Here is a 17,647-nt window from a genome sequence, read left to right as displayed (position 1 = left end):
TTTTGAGCCCCCCTGAACCTAATCCTGTACTCCTCAGTGGAGAATCCAAAGCCCTCAATCAGGGTAGCCTTCATGAGGTCATAGGATTCTGCATCTTTTCCAGAGAGTGTGAGGAGTCTATCCCTTCACTTTCCAGTGAACATTTCCCAAAGGAGAGCACCCCAGTGAGATCTGTTTACTTTTCTGGTTACACAAGCCCTCTCAAAAGCTGTGAACCATTTGGTGATGTCATCACCATCTTGATATTTAGTTACAATCCCTTTAGGGATTTTCAACATGTCAGGAGAATCTCTGACCCTATTTATGTTGCTGCCACCATTGATGGGACCTAGGCCCATCTCTTGTCTTTCCCTTTCTATGGCTAGGATCTGTCTTTCCAAAGCCAATCTTTTGGCCATCCTGGCTAACTGGATGTCCTCTTCACTGAGGCTATCCTCAGTGATTTCAGAGGTGCTGGCCCCTCCTGTGAGGGAAGCAGCATCTCTGACTATCACAGTTGGAATCCGGGATTGAGGGTCCCTGGGTTCCCTAGTTAGGACTGGAAGGTGGGAATTCTCCTCCATGTCACTAACACCATCCTCTGGGTTGTCATCCTCAGAGGGGTTGGCTTTTTCAAACTCTGCCAAAAGCTCCTGGAGCTGTTGTTTGGAGGGTCTTAAGCCAATTGTGATTTTCTTTATTTTGCAGAGTGACCTTAGCTCCCTCATCTTAAGATGGAGGTAAGGTGTGAGGTCGAGTTCCTCCACATTCACATCTGCACCAGGCATTATGTTTCTAAAAGTTGGAATACTTTTTAAGAATCTAAAACTAGTTCTAGAATCTAATTCAAACTTTCACAAAACTTTTAAACTCTAAAAGAAATGCTAACAGGGACTAACACAAGGCCCTAGCAGGACTTTTAAACATTTAGAAAAATAGTTCAAATTGCAAAAATCAATTTCTAATGAACATTTTTGGAATTTGTCGTGTGATCAGGTATTGGCTGAGTAGTCCAGCAAATGCAAAGTCTTGTACCCCACAGCTGATCCACCAATGTAGGAAGTTGGCTCTGTATGCACTATTTCAAAGTAAGGAATAGTATGCACAGAGTCCAAGGGTTCCCCTTAGAGGTAAGATAGTGGCAAAAAGAGATAATACTAATGCTCTATTTGTGGTAGTGTGGTCGAGCAGTAGGCTTATCAAAGGAGTAGTGTTAAGCATTTGTTATACACACACAGGCAATAAATGAGGAACACACACTCAGAGACAATTCCAGGCCAATAGGTTTTTGTATAGAAAAATATCTTTTCTTAGTTTATTTTAAGAACCACAGGTTCAAATTTTACATGTAATACTTTAAATGAAAGGTATTGCAGGTAGGTACTTTAGGAACTTTGAATAATCACAATAGCATATATACTTTTCAAATAATTCACATATAGCTATTTTAAAACTAGACACAGTGCAATTTTCACAGTTCCTAGGGGGAGTAAGAGTTTGTTAGTTCTTGCAGGTAAGTAAACCACCTACGGGGTTCAAGTTTGGGTCCAAGGTAGCCCACCGTTGGCGGTTCAGAGCAACCCCAAAGTTACCACACCAGCAGCTCAGGGCCGGTCAGGTGCAGAGTTCAAAGTGGTGCCCAAAACGCATAGGCTTCAATGGAGAAGGGGGTGCCCCGGTTCCAGTCTGCCAGCAGGTAAGTACCCGCGTCTTCGGAGGGCAGACCAGGGGGGTTTTGTAGGGCACCGGGGGGGACACAAGTTAGCACAGAAAGTACACCCTCAGCAGCACGGGGGCGGCCGGGTGCAGTGTGCAAACACATGTCTGGTTTCCAATGGAAATCAAAGGGAGACCAAGGGGTCCCTTCAGCGATGCAGGCAAGGGGGGGGGGGGGGCTCCTCGGGGTAGCCACCACCTGGGCAAGGGAGAGGGCCTCCTGGGGGTCACTCCTGCACTGGAGTTCCGATCTTTCAGGTCCTGGGGGCTGCGGGTGCAGAGTCTTTACCAGGCGTCAGGATCTGGGAAGCAGGCAGTCGCGGTCAGGGGGAGCCTCGGGATTCCCTCTGCAGGCGTTGCTGTGGGGTCCCGGGGGGGGGCAACTCTGGCTACTCAGTCTCGTAGTCGCCGGGGAGTCCTCCCTGAAGTGTTGTTTCTCCACAAGTCGAGCTGGGTGCAGAGTAGCAAGTCTCACGCTTCCGGCGGGAAATGCGGTTGTCTTGAAGTTGCTTCTTTGAAACAAAGTTGCAGTCTTGGGTGAACAGAGCCGCTGTCCTCGGGAGTTTCTTGGTCCTTCTAGAGCAGGGCAGTCCTCTGAGGATTCAGAGGTCGCTGGTCCTGGGGAAAGCGTTGCTGGAGCAGTGTCTTTAGAAGTGGGAAGACAGGCCGGTAGAGCTGGGGCCAAAGCAGTTGGTGTCTCCGTCTTCTCTGCAGGGTTTTTCAGCTCAGCAGTCCTCTTCTTCTTAGGTTGCAGGAATCTGAGTTCCTAGGTTCTGGGGAGCCCTTAAATACTAAATTTAAGGGCGTGTTTAGGTCTGGGGGGTTAGTAGCCAATGGCTACTAGCCCTGAGGGTGGGTAACACCCTCTTTGTGCCCCCTCCCTGAGGGGAGGGGGGCACATCCCTAATCCTATTGGGGGAATCCTCCATCTGCAAGATGGAGGATTTCTAAAAGTCAGAGTCACCTCAGTTCAGGACACCTTAGGGGCTGTCCTGACTGGCCAGTGACTCCTCCTTGTTTTTCTCATTATCTCTCCTGGACTTGCCGCCAAAAGTGGGGGCTGTGTCCAGGGGGCGGGCATCTCCACTAGCTGGAGTGCCCTGGGGCATTGTAACACGAAGCTTGAGCCTTTGAAGCTCACTGCTAGGTGTTACAGTTCCTGCAGGGGGGAGGTGTTTGTTTCTGTCCTCAGAGAGCACAAAGGCTCTCACCGCATGGGGTCAGAAACTCGTCTCTCAGCAGCAGGCTGGCAGAGACCAGTCAATCCTGCACTGAACAATTGGGTAAAATACAGGGGGCATCTCTAAGAGGCCCTCTGTGTGCATTTTTTAATAAATCCAACACTGACATCAGTGTGGGTTTATTATTCTGAGAAGTTTGGTACCAAACTTCCCAGTATTCAGTGTAGCCATTATGGAGCTGTGGAGTTCGTTTTTGACAGACTCCCAGCCCATATACTCTTATGGCTACCCTGCACTTACAATGTCTAAGGTTTTGCTTAGACACTGTAGGGGCATAGTGCTCATGCACCTATGCCCTCACCTGTGGTATAGTGCACCCTGCCTTAGGGCTGTAAGGCCTGTTAGAAGGGTGACTTACCTATGCCATAGGCAGTGTGAGGTTGGCATGGCACCCGGAGGGGAGTGCCATGTCGACTTAGTCATTTGCTCCCCACCAGCACACACAAGCTGGTAAGCAGTGTGTCTGTGCTGAGTGAGGGGTCCCTAGGGTGGCATAAGACATGCTGCAGCCCTTAGAGACCTTCCCTGGCATTAGGGCCCTTGGTACCAGGGGTACCAGTTACAAGGGACTTACCTAGGTGCCAGGGTTGTGCCAATTGTGGAAACAATCGTACAGTTTAGGTGAAAGAACACTGGTGCTGGGGCCTGGTTAGCAGGGTCCCAGCACACTTCTCAGTCAAGTCAGCATCAGTAGCAGGCAAAAAGTGGGGGGTAACTGCAACAGGGAACCATTTCTTTACAAAATGCATCTTAAATATTGGTAAAACTGTTTAATGGGTGTTTCAGGATTCAAAACCGTGCGAAGAGAGAGATTCTTAGACCAATTCATTTTCCATGCTTTGTAGCTATGCTTGTGTTATGGGCTGCAGTTGTTTGGAACGCTTCTGGTAGGGTTAGTGATAAGTTAATGATTTTTGGGGGGGAGAGGTGTAATGCATTGTGTGTGGCCTGTCTGGAGGATTGTCCAGTGTGCAGTTGGTTCTTCACAGGAAAGTAAACTTGATGTTTGGTAGAGTTCTGGTTTGCAAAACCAGTTTTTGAGATTTCCCCCTAGTATGCAGATGTTTTCTTGATCACTGAATTGTCTGCTATTGATTCCAGTAAGGCACCGGTGAAGACAGAGCTTTTTAGAGGAGGAGGATAGATTAGGAAGAAGTTGAAAGGTCAGAGCAGCAGACCAACATTAATTCACAACCCAAAACAGTGGCCATAACGTTGAATACAGGTCGAATATTTTTATTGAACACAGTTATTTCTCCACCATTCTTGTGCTGTTTCTTGAAAAACCAAAAAGAGGGTCAAATATCCAATATGGTATTGCTTTGTGTATTAAGGCATCAATAGCACTGCATAGTCTTTTTCTGTGTTGAATTCAGGATTTTAGTCTTCTAGGTTGCCAATGTAGTCGTATTCTTTGCATAGTGATCTCCTATTAATAAACATTACACGCTATGAAGAATATAGGGTGTCCTGTTTCTATTTGGTTGCTGAATGTTGGGTTTGCAGCATGGGTAGAGGTCAGCTGAAAGCACTTATTGAGGTCAGGACATGAATGCACAATGCGTAGAACTACCCTGCATCTCAAGCCCTAAATGTCCTGCTGAGAGAAGTCATCACAGTAAAACACACTGACAAAATAAAGGAACATGCAATATAAAAGACAGCCTCTGTGACAAAGCCAAAAAAGCAGTTCCTTTTTGAAGTCAGACACTTGCATATCCCACCTTTAAGTGTACTTGCAGTTTTCTAATTGTTCTTCTTTTCTGTTAGAAGGATCTCCGAACACTCTACTGGTTTTCTCTAATCTCTTGGAGATTTCCACTAAGAATTTGGCAAATTCAACTATTATTTGACATTTTAGATATCCTTCCAGCAGCGGCTCCTCTGCTATGGCCAAGGAGCGTCATTTGTCATATGTTGAAAAGGATCCTTGAGGGCCTGTAGATTATATCCCTCAGAGCAAAACTGGAAGATGACTGAACCAAGAAGAAGAGGTAAGAACGCAGAAGAATGGCCAGGGTGCAGCCTATTCCAGAGGAATCCCACAGAGAGAAATAAACTTTCTGGTGATCGTGAGTCATGCTAGTCCCACTTGATGTAGAACACTGGTACAGTGCTCACAAGTTGGCTGGCTGTTGGGTGGACAGATGCCATCACAAACTCAACGCCACACAGATTGGCTTCAAGATAATCTGTGCAGATGCCGACTTTCACCAGTGTCAGCCTCTTGAGGTGTATATGAATAGTGGATTCAGCTGTCATAACTAGGGCTGCACGTAGGGCCATAGAGACTGGCTGCATTCTTGGTGGGGGGGGGAAGAAAAAAGAAATCTGAAGGCTTTCATCCCTTTTGTGTGAGTCTGATACAACACCTGCCTATGCTTGGTCCACGGGGGAGATGGTGACATATTGAGCGGAGGCCTGTTTGATGTACTTGCTGTTCCTCACCAATTTCTCACACTGATCTGTGGCATAGAGCACTACCATGCGAGTTCTTAACCCAATAAGTTGTGTGACTTTGAATTTACCTGGCGAGGAAGCAGCACTGTTCAAGGGCCTGTACTGCTGTCCCAACCAAGTGACTTCCCCGAGGGCAGCAGAGGTAGGTCCTTGACATGAAGGGAAGCGGCTTCCTTTAGTGGTACTTTTTGACTCTGTTGCAAATGCAGTGCTTCATAAATTAAAAGATTCACGGCACAGGTAGCAGCCAGTACAGACTGCAGAGGCTTTGTTTTACTTGAGGTAGTCAACATGTACTTCGAACAAAGGGTCTTAGATCTTCCAGACAGAGGGCAGGGGTGGTCGTTAATGAGAGGTAGCCTTCCTCATCGTCTTTCATAGTACACATTTTTAAATGGTTTGGGGAGAAGATTGGTGCAGTTGGTGTATACTTGATGAAGGCCCATTCAGTTGCTATTCCTGCCTTAGTAAAAAATAATCTCAAAAGTATCTTCGTGGCTTCTTAGAGCCTTCAACCAGATTAGTGGTCCCTAACCTCGGCTCAACATCCTCTGGTCCCTTTGACACAAATTAAAGGCAAAGTGCCGACCATGGCTCTTATCAAGGCACATCTTCCTGTTCGCCAACTTCAGAAATTATCTCTGGAGAGAATCTGAGCGAGAATATGGCAAAGGCTTACCTGAACTCTGAAAACACTTGGAGCCAAATTTAGAAAGTAAGAGGAAGGACTTGGACTTTCTGATTGAGAGATTGATCAAACCGACATCAAGAGTAAATCGTCGTAGCTTTTAAAAAAAATCAGGGATTAGGGAACTAAGTGGGCTCAAGACGCACACAACCATGATCAAAAATGAAAGCATTACCTGTAAGAGACAGACTGCAGCCTGTGGTGTTGTAGCGTCACATGCTGTGCAAACACCTGTCATCTAGTGTTAGGCACGGTCATTGCAAGTTGTGTTTCTTCAAGGTAGAGTGGTGGTAAGCTTGGTGGTATGTTAGTGGAATTCCATTGCTTCTCTGAAAAGGGAGAAGGAGGAGCTTGTGATAAAGTGCATGTACATCATCATTTTCAGTGTTGCACACTATCTTCTACATGCTGTGCAGTTTACTTATCGCTTCCTTCTCAAAGGAATTATATTCAGAAAAAAATGACATGTATCTATTTAGTGTACCAAATCTGAATCGGAGCTCACGTTTTTGTCCTTTTAAGGACTCACTATTGTTTTAAAAGCAGAATCTGAAAAGGTAAATCTTATGTTACTAATATTTTAATTGCAGTAGGTACTAGGATCACGAGCTAGCTACTCCTGTATTTCTCATTTTGATGCTAATCATTTACTTAATATGGCCACTCTACTGGAAAAAGCTGAATTATGGTTGATTGTGACATGTTTTTCCCTTCTGTATTAAAACTATTATATCTTATTTCCCCAGTCCCAGCTGCACTCACACTTGACCCCCAAACTGCCCATCAGCGCCTCATCCTGTCAGACGACTGCACCATTGTGGCCTATGGAAACCTGCATCCTCAACCTCTTCAAGACTCACCAAAACGATTTGATGTGGAGGTTTCGGTCTTAGGCACCCAAGCTTTGGACAGTGGTGTCCACTACTGGGAGGTGGTGGTCTCTGAGAAAACACAGTGGATGATTGGCCTGGCACATGAGGCTGTAAGTCGGAAGGGGAGCATCCAGATCCAGCCAAGCCGTGGCTTTTACTGCATAGTCATGCATGATGGCAACCAGTATAGTGCTTGCACTGAGCCCTGGACACGGCTGAATGTACGGGGCAAGCTGGAGAAGGTAGGAGTGTTCCTGGATTATGACAAGGGACTGCTCATCTTCTACAATGCAGATGACATGTCATGGCTCTACACATTCCGGGAAAAATTTCCTGGAAAACTGTGCTCCTACTTCAGCCCTGGCCAGAGCCATGCCAATGGCAAGAATGTCCAGCCCTTGCGAATTAACACCGTCCGGATATAAGTGCTAGTGAGAATTTACGGACTTTCATCAGATGAGGGCTATTTGTATCTTTAAGAAAGTAACTATTGAATGATGTCTGTATCTGTAAAACATGAATTTGGTGAGAGATTCTTATTGTGAGATCCTGTAAAGACAATTGTTTTGTTGCATGTTTTTTTGTTGTTGTTTGAGAACCACTATCTAAACCAGTTCCAGAATCTTAATCCATTTGGGACCACACTTTGTATCATTTTCATATCTGAATGCATGACAAAACACCCCTCCTTACGAACGCCTTTTTTTATTTGCCACATTGTGGTCTGGGAAGTGACATTAATCATTTCCTCATTAAGTACTCTTCAGTTATTCGAGGAAATCTGATCAACGTTTTAACACAGAGTTAAATTGTTTCTTTGGACGGTTTCAAATTAATTCCTTTTGCTCTAAAACCAGAAAGTCTTGTAAAAGTTTCAGACTGCTCCGATACCGTGCGTTAGGCACTACATCAAGAGGTACGTTACCAGTTTGCCAAGCTTGACACACAACTTCAGTCAGTCAGTCAAAGTACTTTATTTCGATAAATAAATATCATAAAAAGGCATAAAAACAATACAATCAAAAATTACAGGCAATCAACAATTCATATTATCTACAATGTTTAAAAAGGGGGGTCAGTAGAGTAAAACATCCTAAAAACATCATTTAACGTGAAACATTAATAATCTCCCAGATTCACAGAACTTACATTTCCTATAAAAAGTTAATTAATCACTCAATTCATTACAATGAAATAATCGGATTAGTGGCGAACTTCTTTTTCTTAACCCTAACAGCTCCCACTAAAAAACTAGCAACATGGAACATAATCCTAGGGGTCTGCAATAACTGTAAGAACAAGAGGGCTGGTTTGACCTGTATAAACCCCTCCTCCTTTAAAATTGGGAACAAATATTTATTTCTTAAGGCCGCGTAATGGTCACAGAATAACAGAAAATGCATTGTATTCTGGATCGAAAAATTATCACAATTACACGGCGTTCCTTTTTCCGGAGGAGACCAGGTTTGAAAATGGCCAAGAGTTAGATGAATCAGGTTAAACCGAAAGCGTGTGAGTAGAAACCGGTGGAAAGGTTGATTTACAATAGACAAATATAATTCAGGGCCCACATAAGTACTCAAAATAATACTGGCCCGCACCGATGGTTTTTCATATTCAACTTGTTCTCTTTCTAAACATAACAGATCTTTCATCATGCTTTTAATCAGTCCAATATCTTTAACAGTTATTGATTCCGGGGAGTAAAAAAGATCCGATCTTCCTAATCTAACGAAACAATTTTTGATATTAACTAGCCACGCTATTTTATTTACTTTATCCAGCTGCAGACAATCTTTTAAAATGGAGTGGTTGAGCGGAATTTCTTGATTCAGCCAGATCTTTAGCCAGGCTAGAACGGGGGCCAGTTTAATCAAGTCTGAAATGTAGCCCACACCCAATTCAGTATGGACAATGTGTGTGGAAGTAGACTGGGGAAGTGAGAGAACTGATCTTAAAAATTTATTTTCCGAGATCTGTGTACTTTCCATAGAGCAATAGCCCCATATCGCACTTCCATACGTTGCTATTGCAAGACATTTTGCTTCATAAATTTTTAACAAACTAACAATTGGCCTCGCCCCGAGTTTATTCATAAAACCCCGAAGAGCAGAAGACGACTTTACAAGGGCAACATTTCTATTTTGTATCTGGGGGCCCCAGGAGCCTTTCTCATCGAAAGTGATCCCTAAGTATGGAAATATTGCTACTCTACACAATTCTTGCCTCCCACAAGTAAAAATTTTGGGGAGTTTATTTTTATTACCCTTACCCATAATCATAATCTGGGACTTTAATCTTTAAATCCAGGGAAGTCATAAAAACCTCAAAAGCGTCCAATAATCGTTGAAGACCAACACCAGTACGAGAAAGCAGGACAGCATCATCCGCGTATAGGAGAACCGGGATACCGAGTTCTCCTATCCGTGGGGTGTCCTGGGTAACATCTTTTAGTGTGGATTCCAAGGCATTTATATAAATAGTAAAAAGGAGGGGAGCCAAAATGCACCCCTGCCTGACTCCCCTTTCTGAATTAAAATGGCTAGTGCATCGCCCCGCAGTAGTAACTCTAACAGAAGCTGTTAGGTCAGTATGTAAATATACTAGGAGGTTAACAAGAGCCTTGTCCAGTCCCATGTCAAGTAAGATTTTCCATAATTTAGATCGATTTACAAGATCAAAGGCTGACGAGAGGTCCATGAACCCCAGATACATGGAACCCTCCTTCGCCTTTGTGTATTTCTCTATTAATAAATGCAAATTCAAGCCTTGATCTATAGTACTCCTTTTAGGTCTAAAACCATACTGCACATCTGCTAGGACCCCTTTCTCTGTTAACCAATCGTTCAATTTATTTAAAATAACTCGACCTAAAATTTTCACTGAGGAATCAATCCGTGAAATCGGCCTGTAACAAGATGGGTCTTGCCTATTACCTTTTTTAAACACTGGCATAATTATAGATTTCTTCCAGGAAGACGAGATTTTATCAAATGCAAGATTATTAAAGACCTTGCATAATACCTTGGACCAAAATTTTGGAAAACTTTTAAAAACGTCCCCAGGGACCCCATCTGGGCCCGGGGCTTTGTTTTTTGTGGTTAGGTCTATAGCCCTTTCAACATCTGCGACTGCAAAAATAACTGCATCCTTGTCAGGGGAGGTTTCCCCAACTTCATCTGCTAAAATTCTACCAGGAGGACCAGTATTAAAGTATATCTGACTAAAGTGTTTTATCCAGCCCTCATCAGGAATGTTTGCCTCTAAGGGAGTATTAGTTTCATCAGAAATAAAGGGCTGATTTATTATTTTCCAGAATAAACTACTATTTTTTAGGGTATCTGGGTCCAAGAGTTGAGCCAAGGCGTTAACTTTCAAAGTTCTTTTCCTCTCTAGGATAGTTTTTTTATACACTTTCCTAGCATTTACTATTTTTGATCGATCTTTAGGAATAGTTTTTAATGCCTTTAGTAGTACACCGTGTGCTTTAGTGCAATCCTTATCAAGCCATCTATTGCCCTCTAGCACCTTCTGGCTAGATTTAGCCTGTAGACTACAATTAATTTCTAAGCAAATCTGATCAAATGCTACTATAACCTCCTTAGGATCTGGATTTTCCGCTAAACATATAGTGATTTCATCCTCCACTTTTGATAAGACCTCCTGAAAAAAAGTTTCAGGGACTATTTTTGTCCACTTCAACCTACGATTCTGGTCTTTGACTTTAAGGTTCAGGCCCCCACTCTCTACGGCTAATTTGAGGGAAATCAATTCAGTGTTCTTAAAAACAAGTACAACAGGATTATGATCACTAAAAACTGACACCTCAGTACAATAATTTAAAACACTGTTTAACAAAAATGAAGATAAATAAATATAATCTATAATAGTACCATAACCATTGCCCTTAAACGTAGGGAACCTACTATTCCCGTCTCCACAACCAGACTCCTATAAATTCCATTTAGCAAGAAAAAGCTCAAGATAATCCCCCTGCCTAGTATGTTCTGGATGAGCAGTTGAGGAAAAGGGAGGGCCTTCCTCATCCCTCCTAATACATGGCAGGGTACATGGATGTATGTTAAAGTCCCCTAATAATATTAACTCAAAAGTATTAACATTTATACTATAGACAGACAAAAAATTATCCAAGTCATCCAGATTTTGACTGGTGCAATCATTTGCATGCGAATTATAAACATTTATAAAAAGGATCTTACCCTTATCCTGGGTGGAAAGCTCAACAATTAGACAATTTACTGAGCCCGAGGGGCATTGAGTTAAAGTACCTTTCATATCCAGTTTGAAAAGGCTTAATAGTCCCCCCTTGGGTCTTCCTGCCACACTGTTTGTAGCTGGAATGCAAAAATGACAAAAGCCATCTAACGAAAAGCTATTCGTTTGATCCCAGGTCTCTTGTAAAGCAATGACGTCAAAAGATTTTAGTGTCCTTTCCCATTCGGCTATCCCAGACTTGCTCTTTAAACCAGCAATGTTCCATGTAGCGATCTTAATGGACGATGCTGAAGACTGGGAAGAATTTCCCAAGACATTTGGCAGTCAATCATTTTCCTCCATAGAAGATAAGGCAGCATACCGATTGTGAAGGGGTAAAGTGTTAACGGTCTGCCTGTAAGACAGCTGATGACGACTTGTCTCCCCCCTAATTTGAGACCGAGACATATTCACAAATACATTCGGGTGCAGGCATCCATACCTCTTCCATTCTCATTTGAACATTGCCCTTGCACACAACTTAATATTTGTACATTCCATTGCCGTTGGGCAGAATAGTTTTAATTGAGGCTGCGTTCCCAAAACTTGAGAAGGGCACCCCACTTTACTTAATGTTTTTAGAAAAAAATGAGCAATTTGAAGCAGATCGCTCTAGGTCTGCTGTAGTCATTGAAATACATATAGCTAGTACAGTGGTCTTATGCAAGAGCTATAATCCAATGTATTTATATCTTTGTCAGAAATAAACCATGTTTAATACAGAATATCTGTCCTTCCTGTGTAATCACCGGATATGTGTGGTCAGTAAAGAAGAAAATTCCAAAGCTAATTGCCTTGTTCAGTTTCTTAGACTCATAAGTTATAGCAACCTATAATAGCTCATATCTGTACTCCATCTTTTATGGTGTAGTCACAGATTCGGGCATATCTAAGCATCTCTGCCAACTTTTGCTTTTATCATTAAGAGCCTTGAAGTGTGCCACCATAAATCCACCACCTCCCACGAAGCCATCTCTACTTTTGCCTCACAAAAGGCTGAATCTGGCAATCTTCTAAAAACATGAAAGCATGCAAGGTGCCCATTCGCTTTTTCTTCTGAATTTGTCCATCCCAGAATACAACCTCATTATTGTATCAAACTTTATTTCAAAGCTTGGGAGCATACATAGAGTGTACTGCTTAATCATGTGACCATGTGAATTCCCTTTTCAAGGTCCTGGATATCGCACATGCTTTGTGAGGCCCAGCTGACTTACCAAATAGGACAACCCTTCAGACCAAGAACTCCAGATCTCCTTCCTACCATTGACTTATTCTTGACTTACATTTTCTATCAGTGTGATTCTTATGGAATGTTCTCAGTCTAAGGCCCTCATTCCTTTGCCGCCTTACAAAAGTAGAGCTAAAGTTAATGGACAAAGTGTAACTCTTTGTTGCTACATTAAGCTATAGTACCTACTGACACGTAAACATTGCACCCTTCCACTCTGGCCTCTCCCAGACTTAATGTATTATGGTCATCATTAAGCATACATTAAGAAATAAAAATATATAGCGGTGCTTTGGTAGCTAATGGAAATGTTGTGGCAACCTATAACAATTTCCTGGACTACTATTGGAAGGTAGCATTTTTGGGATGTTAAGCAGTCCAGATGTTGAATATTAATGTCCTCTATTTTTACGAGTCCCATATGTCACCCCAACGCTGACTCCAGGCAACCCATCTAGCCTCCCCCTCTCCACTTGCCCAAACATCACTCTTTTTTGGCTTTCTGCCTGCCAAACCCACATCATTAAAAGGAAGATGTGCAGCCCCAGTGGCTTTTGCTTCATGCATATCATTACCATCCTCAAAACTGGCTTCATTGAGGCAACTGTTTTTCTGATCTCCAGCATAGAGGTACTGTTCCCTTCTGTAACAATTTTCCAGGAAGCGCCAATGCCTGGGCGCAGGATCCTTTTGCACCCCGGCCCATTTGTTTAATCAGGTAATCATTTTCAATAGAACATTTTAGTTGGGTTACACAAGGCAGTTCCTGTCAAGCAAGAGTTACAATTTCAAACATTTTAGTAAGACGCTTGTACTTTTGTTTATTTTTAAGCACCTATAAATTGATTAACAGTTCATAGCATACCTGTGTGTCTTAGAAGGTGTATGGCAACAGCGTCTTCTCACACTGGACATACTCAGCTCGGGGATTAAATGGTTGACTCGTGTTACTGACTTGCAGAAGGGCATGGTTATCAACAACACACTGTAAGCTCAGAACTGCGACTCAATAATTCTTCTTGTTAAAAACAAATATATATATATATATATATATATATATATATATAGTTACTGGCTCCATGCTTAAAAAAATATGGTTCCAAATATCCACTCTGGCGAAGGAGGATTTTCTTAAAAATGCAATCAGTTGTTTAACGTGGAGGTGAAAATAGAGACCAAAATTCAGGCATTTAGTCTCTTTACAGTAGTGCTTAGACAGATACAGCCAAATCAAACGGGAATCATCCTAAATTAGTCTTCCAGACAGAACCTGAGAATGGTACAAAACTAGATGGATTGGTTGCAGGAAGTGCAAAGTAGGGAAAGTCTGTCCCTTTGATGAAATGCCATTTTAGTCCATAAGCTGTAAATAACTCCTCTGGATGCTAAAGGGATTCGGTGTGGGCCCAGAGTTCCATGCATGAGTTAAGTTGTTTTACACAGACACTGTGGCAAAGGTAAAAGTTAAAGGTGTGACCACGGGTGAGAATGAGAACAAAATAGGGCTGCCTCATATCACCTCTCCTCCTTGGCCTGACGGAGGAGCCCTTAGCCAGGTGGATCAGAAAGAGCCCAGAAAAGGTTTAGGTGGGATTCAGGTGAAAAAGAGGAAGTTTCACAATATGCAGACCTTGTACTTCTATGAAGCAACTTCAAGCCATGCAATACCGAACCTGCCAACATTTAAAAAAACTTCCGAGCCAGCATGAGTTACAAAATTAACCAGCAGAAGTCCACAATGTTTAGGACCCAAACAGCTGTAGGAGAGGGGCTAATTACAATATAATTGGGAGTTCCTGAAGATGGATTTAGATATCTGGGAATTAAATTGCATATGAAAAGGAGACCTTTTTTTTTTTTTTACCTAAGACAGGCCCTGACTACAGGCTACCATAGCAGTGAATAAGGTGAGGTCATTGGTCTGGGCTGCCTTTGGATGGATGAAGGTGAGAACCAGAAGACCTCACAATCGATAGGGGACCAGGTATGAAGTTAAGAATGTGGAGGTCCAAGAACTGGGACCTGTGGGTATCTCCACTGAGAGAGACCAGATGAGACTATAGAAATTAACCAATTCCAGGAAGAGTACAAACTATATCCGTCTAAGTTCTATCAATGGCTACAACCGAAGCATGCAATAGGCACATTAAAGTAAAACTGGTCATTAATTCCAGATGAGACCCCCATAAGTGAAAAGGGTTTTTGGGGAAGCGCTGGGAAAGGGGGTGGTTTCACATATCTATGATATACTTATTAACATCACCCCAGACAGCTTACAAATGCTTGGGGGGGGGGGGGTCGTTAAAAAGATCTAGAAGAGTTAGAAGATGAGGAGTGGAAGGACTCCGAGGCATGAAGATAAGTAGTGATCCACTCCAATTTCAGACTGATTCAGCTCAAACTGTTACATCAAACATATGATCATGGAAGTCGACTCCAGAAGATGGGTCAGTCTCCAACAGGGACCTGCCTCAAATTTAAAACGGAAGAGGGCAAACTCCTACATAATAAGGGGAGGCATGTTGATCCAACATATCAGGGAACAAGCAGGGAATTAAATGTCAAAGTGGCCAAGTATGTCTAACTGGTACCAAAACATGTCATACAGGGATTCAAGGAGAGCAAGGCCTAACAAGACACAAGATTGTATTCTGCTTACTGAGGTTCGTGGTGGCCCAGCACATTATACAACACTGGGGAAGTCAGACAACCCCACGATGGAGCAGTGGAATCAGGGAATGGATATGGCTACAAAGGCTGACAAGTGGTGTATGATTGGAGAGGCCTAAGTAAGTTTCACAAAATATTGGATTAATGGACCGAGAGCCCATGAGGTGGACAGAAGAATATCAACTGGGCACCGGAGAGACCAACCTACATGCAGACAACCACAAGGCTGCAGGGATGGGCTGAAAAGACAGCGATGGCTGTAGAGTGTGTGGAGGTGGGGAGAAAATGCTAGAAGGGTGTGGATTGGTAAACGCTATACTCCATGGGAAAATAAGAGTACATGACCATCAGATTTGTGTTAAAATCTTAGAAGACAAACCTGCATGTGGCACAGTTACGTAATGTGTTACCAAATGGAAATCAATAAAACGTTTTCAAAATGGATTCAGCTAAAGATGAATAAATGCAAGCTCGGAGCAGGATCCATTAACAGATTACTGAACATAAGGAGCTGAATAGTGATCACTGAAAATAGGCCCAGTTAGACGTTTCTTTAGAGACATGACACCCGGTACAGATGGTATCGATTATTGATTCTCACAAAGGGATCGAACACAGATCACAAACTGAGGGGCTTGTTGGGGTTGCTTGTTGCTCATTGTGCCATTCTATCGCTCAAAATGGATCTGGTTGATGTCCTTGAATATTCAGTGCGTTTCCCAGTAGCTCAGACCTCCGTCCCAATCGTTATTTGAGAACAACGTTTTCCTCTGACAAAAGGTGTGACTGGTGTTAACGCCGAAGACTTAATGTTTTTTAGACCTGAAAACTTAGTTTGTCCCCACTCTTTGCAGGAAAACCGATACGTTTGTACGTTTTGAAATAACTGACTGCACGTCTTTGTGGGAGAATAGGATGTAAGTTACTCTGTTGTAGTTGAAGTCATTAAATTACATTAATTGGCAGTAAAATCACACCTGTACATTCGTTACAACATCAAAAGCGCAGAAATGGTATAATGGAACACCGGATAATGCATTTATAAGAACTATAGTTTTGTTATAAAACTAAGATAATATTATTTTATCAGATGACAAGATTGATACTGCAGCAGCACTTTAAAAATGCATATTTTTTCTAAGGCTTCTGTTTAGAATGAAAAGCTCAGTTTTGTTTTCCGTTGTATTCCATTGGACAGTCACATTCGCATTGGTGCCAAGATTGTTACAGCCACAGTAGCATTTTTCTTGGGACACCAGTGCCATCCTCAGTGGCTCGTGTAGTTGTTTGTTATTGCTACTGTAATGTTTTTTTAACCTAATAAAAAAGTCTTACCCCTTGATTTTTGTGATTATCAGTTTTCTCCAGACCTACAAGTCCTGCACCTACTGTGCAATAATGTTTGCTATGGATCTAGTAGCCAAGACATGTTTTGCAGAAACACAAAACCTGCTTACCTGCCCCAGCATTTGATTGACAATGCTATACCACTCTTTGCAAGACACTGAAGGCCATATTTATCAGTATTTCACGCAATGCAACAAGACACCTTGTGTGAAAGGGAGAGGGCAGGAATGTGCCATACCAATCAAGATATTGCGGATTCCTGCTCTATGCCTACGCTAGCCAGTGCTTAATTTGTAAATACAAAAGTGCCGGTGCCCAAAGTCCTCCTCTTAAACATACGGCTGCTGTAATTAAATGTGTGAACATGGAATACTGAGGCGGCGTAATCCTGAAGCCATCGCGGGCCTCTTCAATCCAAATCAAGCCACTCGCTGCCTCTTCAGCTCACTCTTGCAGCTTTTTACTTTCTCCCTTTTGTGACGCTTTTTCGTTTTTCCCTTCATCCGTCTTTCCTATATGTGTCTTTTGCTCGCAGCAAATGCTTGAGGCATAAGAATAAGCCCCGGCCCTGAAAAATAAGTGCTGCTGCACAGCACCGTAAACGACCAGCACAAATTAAGCACTGATGCTAGCGCACAAACTGCTGCCTAGCACCAATGCAGGCACTCTTGAACTTATGGTGGAGGGTACCTGAGTTGTGGCTAGGATTTGTTTTTGTGCTGGAAGGGGCACCTTACCACACCAAAACAATCCTTTAAGTCTTTTTCCTTTTTCTACATGTCTTTCGGAATGCAGCACAGCTAGAAAAAGAAACAGTGAGGATAAATAAAATAATTTTCCTCTTAACTCCATCCTTGGGAATGCATAGCATTCTGGAGCAATCCCAGTCTTACCAGTATTGGTAAATCTGGGCATGCTTCAGAATCCATGGGTGTTAGTGTGGGAACATGCACGCTTCTCCCACGACAGAACTCCCTGGGGCAGAGTAACATAAGCCAGTGACATGCGCTACCTTGTGTTAGTCCAGATTTACCAAGCCACGCAGAGCCACGTAAGGTGCCCTTGCATGGCTTGGTAAATCTATTTATAGGTTTTGCATCAACATGCGTTCCCTTGCATGTAGCAAAGGCGACACAAAAACCCTTGATAAATATGCCCCTCAGTCTCA

At 42.8% G+C, this 17,647-nt stretch overlaps 1 protein-coding gene across 1 annotated transcript in view; it reads left to right on the top strand.

The window, feature by feature from the left end:
* Nucleotides 1-10,809, top strand: part of TRIM62 (tripartite motif containing 62) — a 151,050-nt gene extending 140,241 nt beyond the window's left edge. Inside the window, exon 5 of the mRNA XM_069240293.1 lies at nt 6,831-10,809. Coding sequence (XP_069096394.1) covers nt 6,831-7,381 — 551 coding nt within the window. The 3' untranslated portion in view covers nt 7,382-10,809. The remainder of the gene's footprint in view (nt 1-6,830) is intronic.
* Nucleotides 10,810-17,647: the final 6,838 nt, after the last annotated feature.

The sequence above is a fragment of the Pleurodeles waltl genome, chromosome 6 (genome assembly GCF_031143425.1).
Source record: "Pleurodeles waltl isolate 20211129_DDA chromosome 6, aPleWal1.hap1.20221129, whole genome shotgun sequence".
Taxonomy (NCBI): Eukaryota; Metazoa; Chordata; class Amphibia; order Caudata; family Salamandridae; genus Pleurodeles; species Pleurodeles waltl.
Note: the sequence above shows the minus strand (reverse complement) of the source record. Positions and strands in the feature narration are given on the sequence as shown.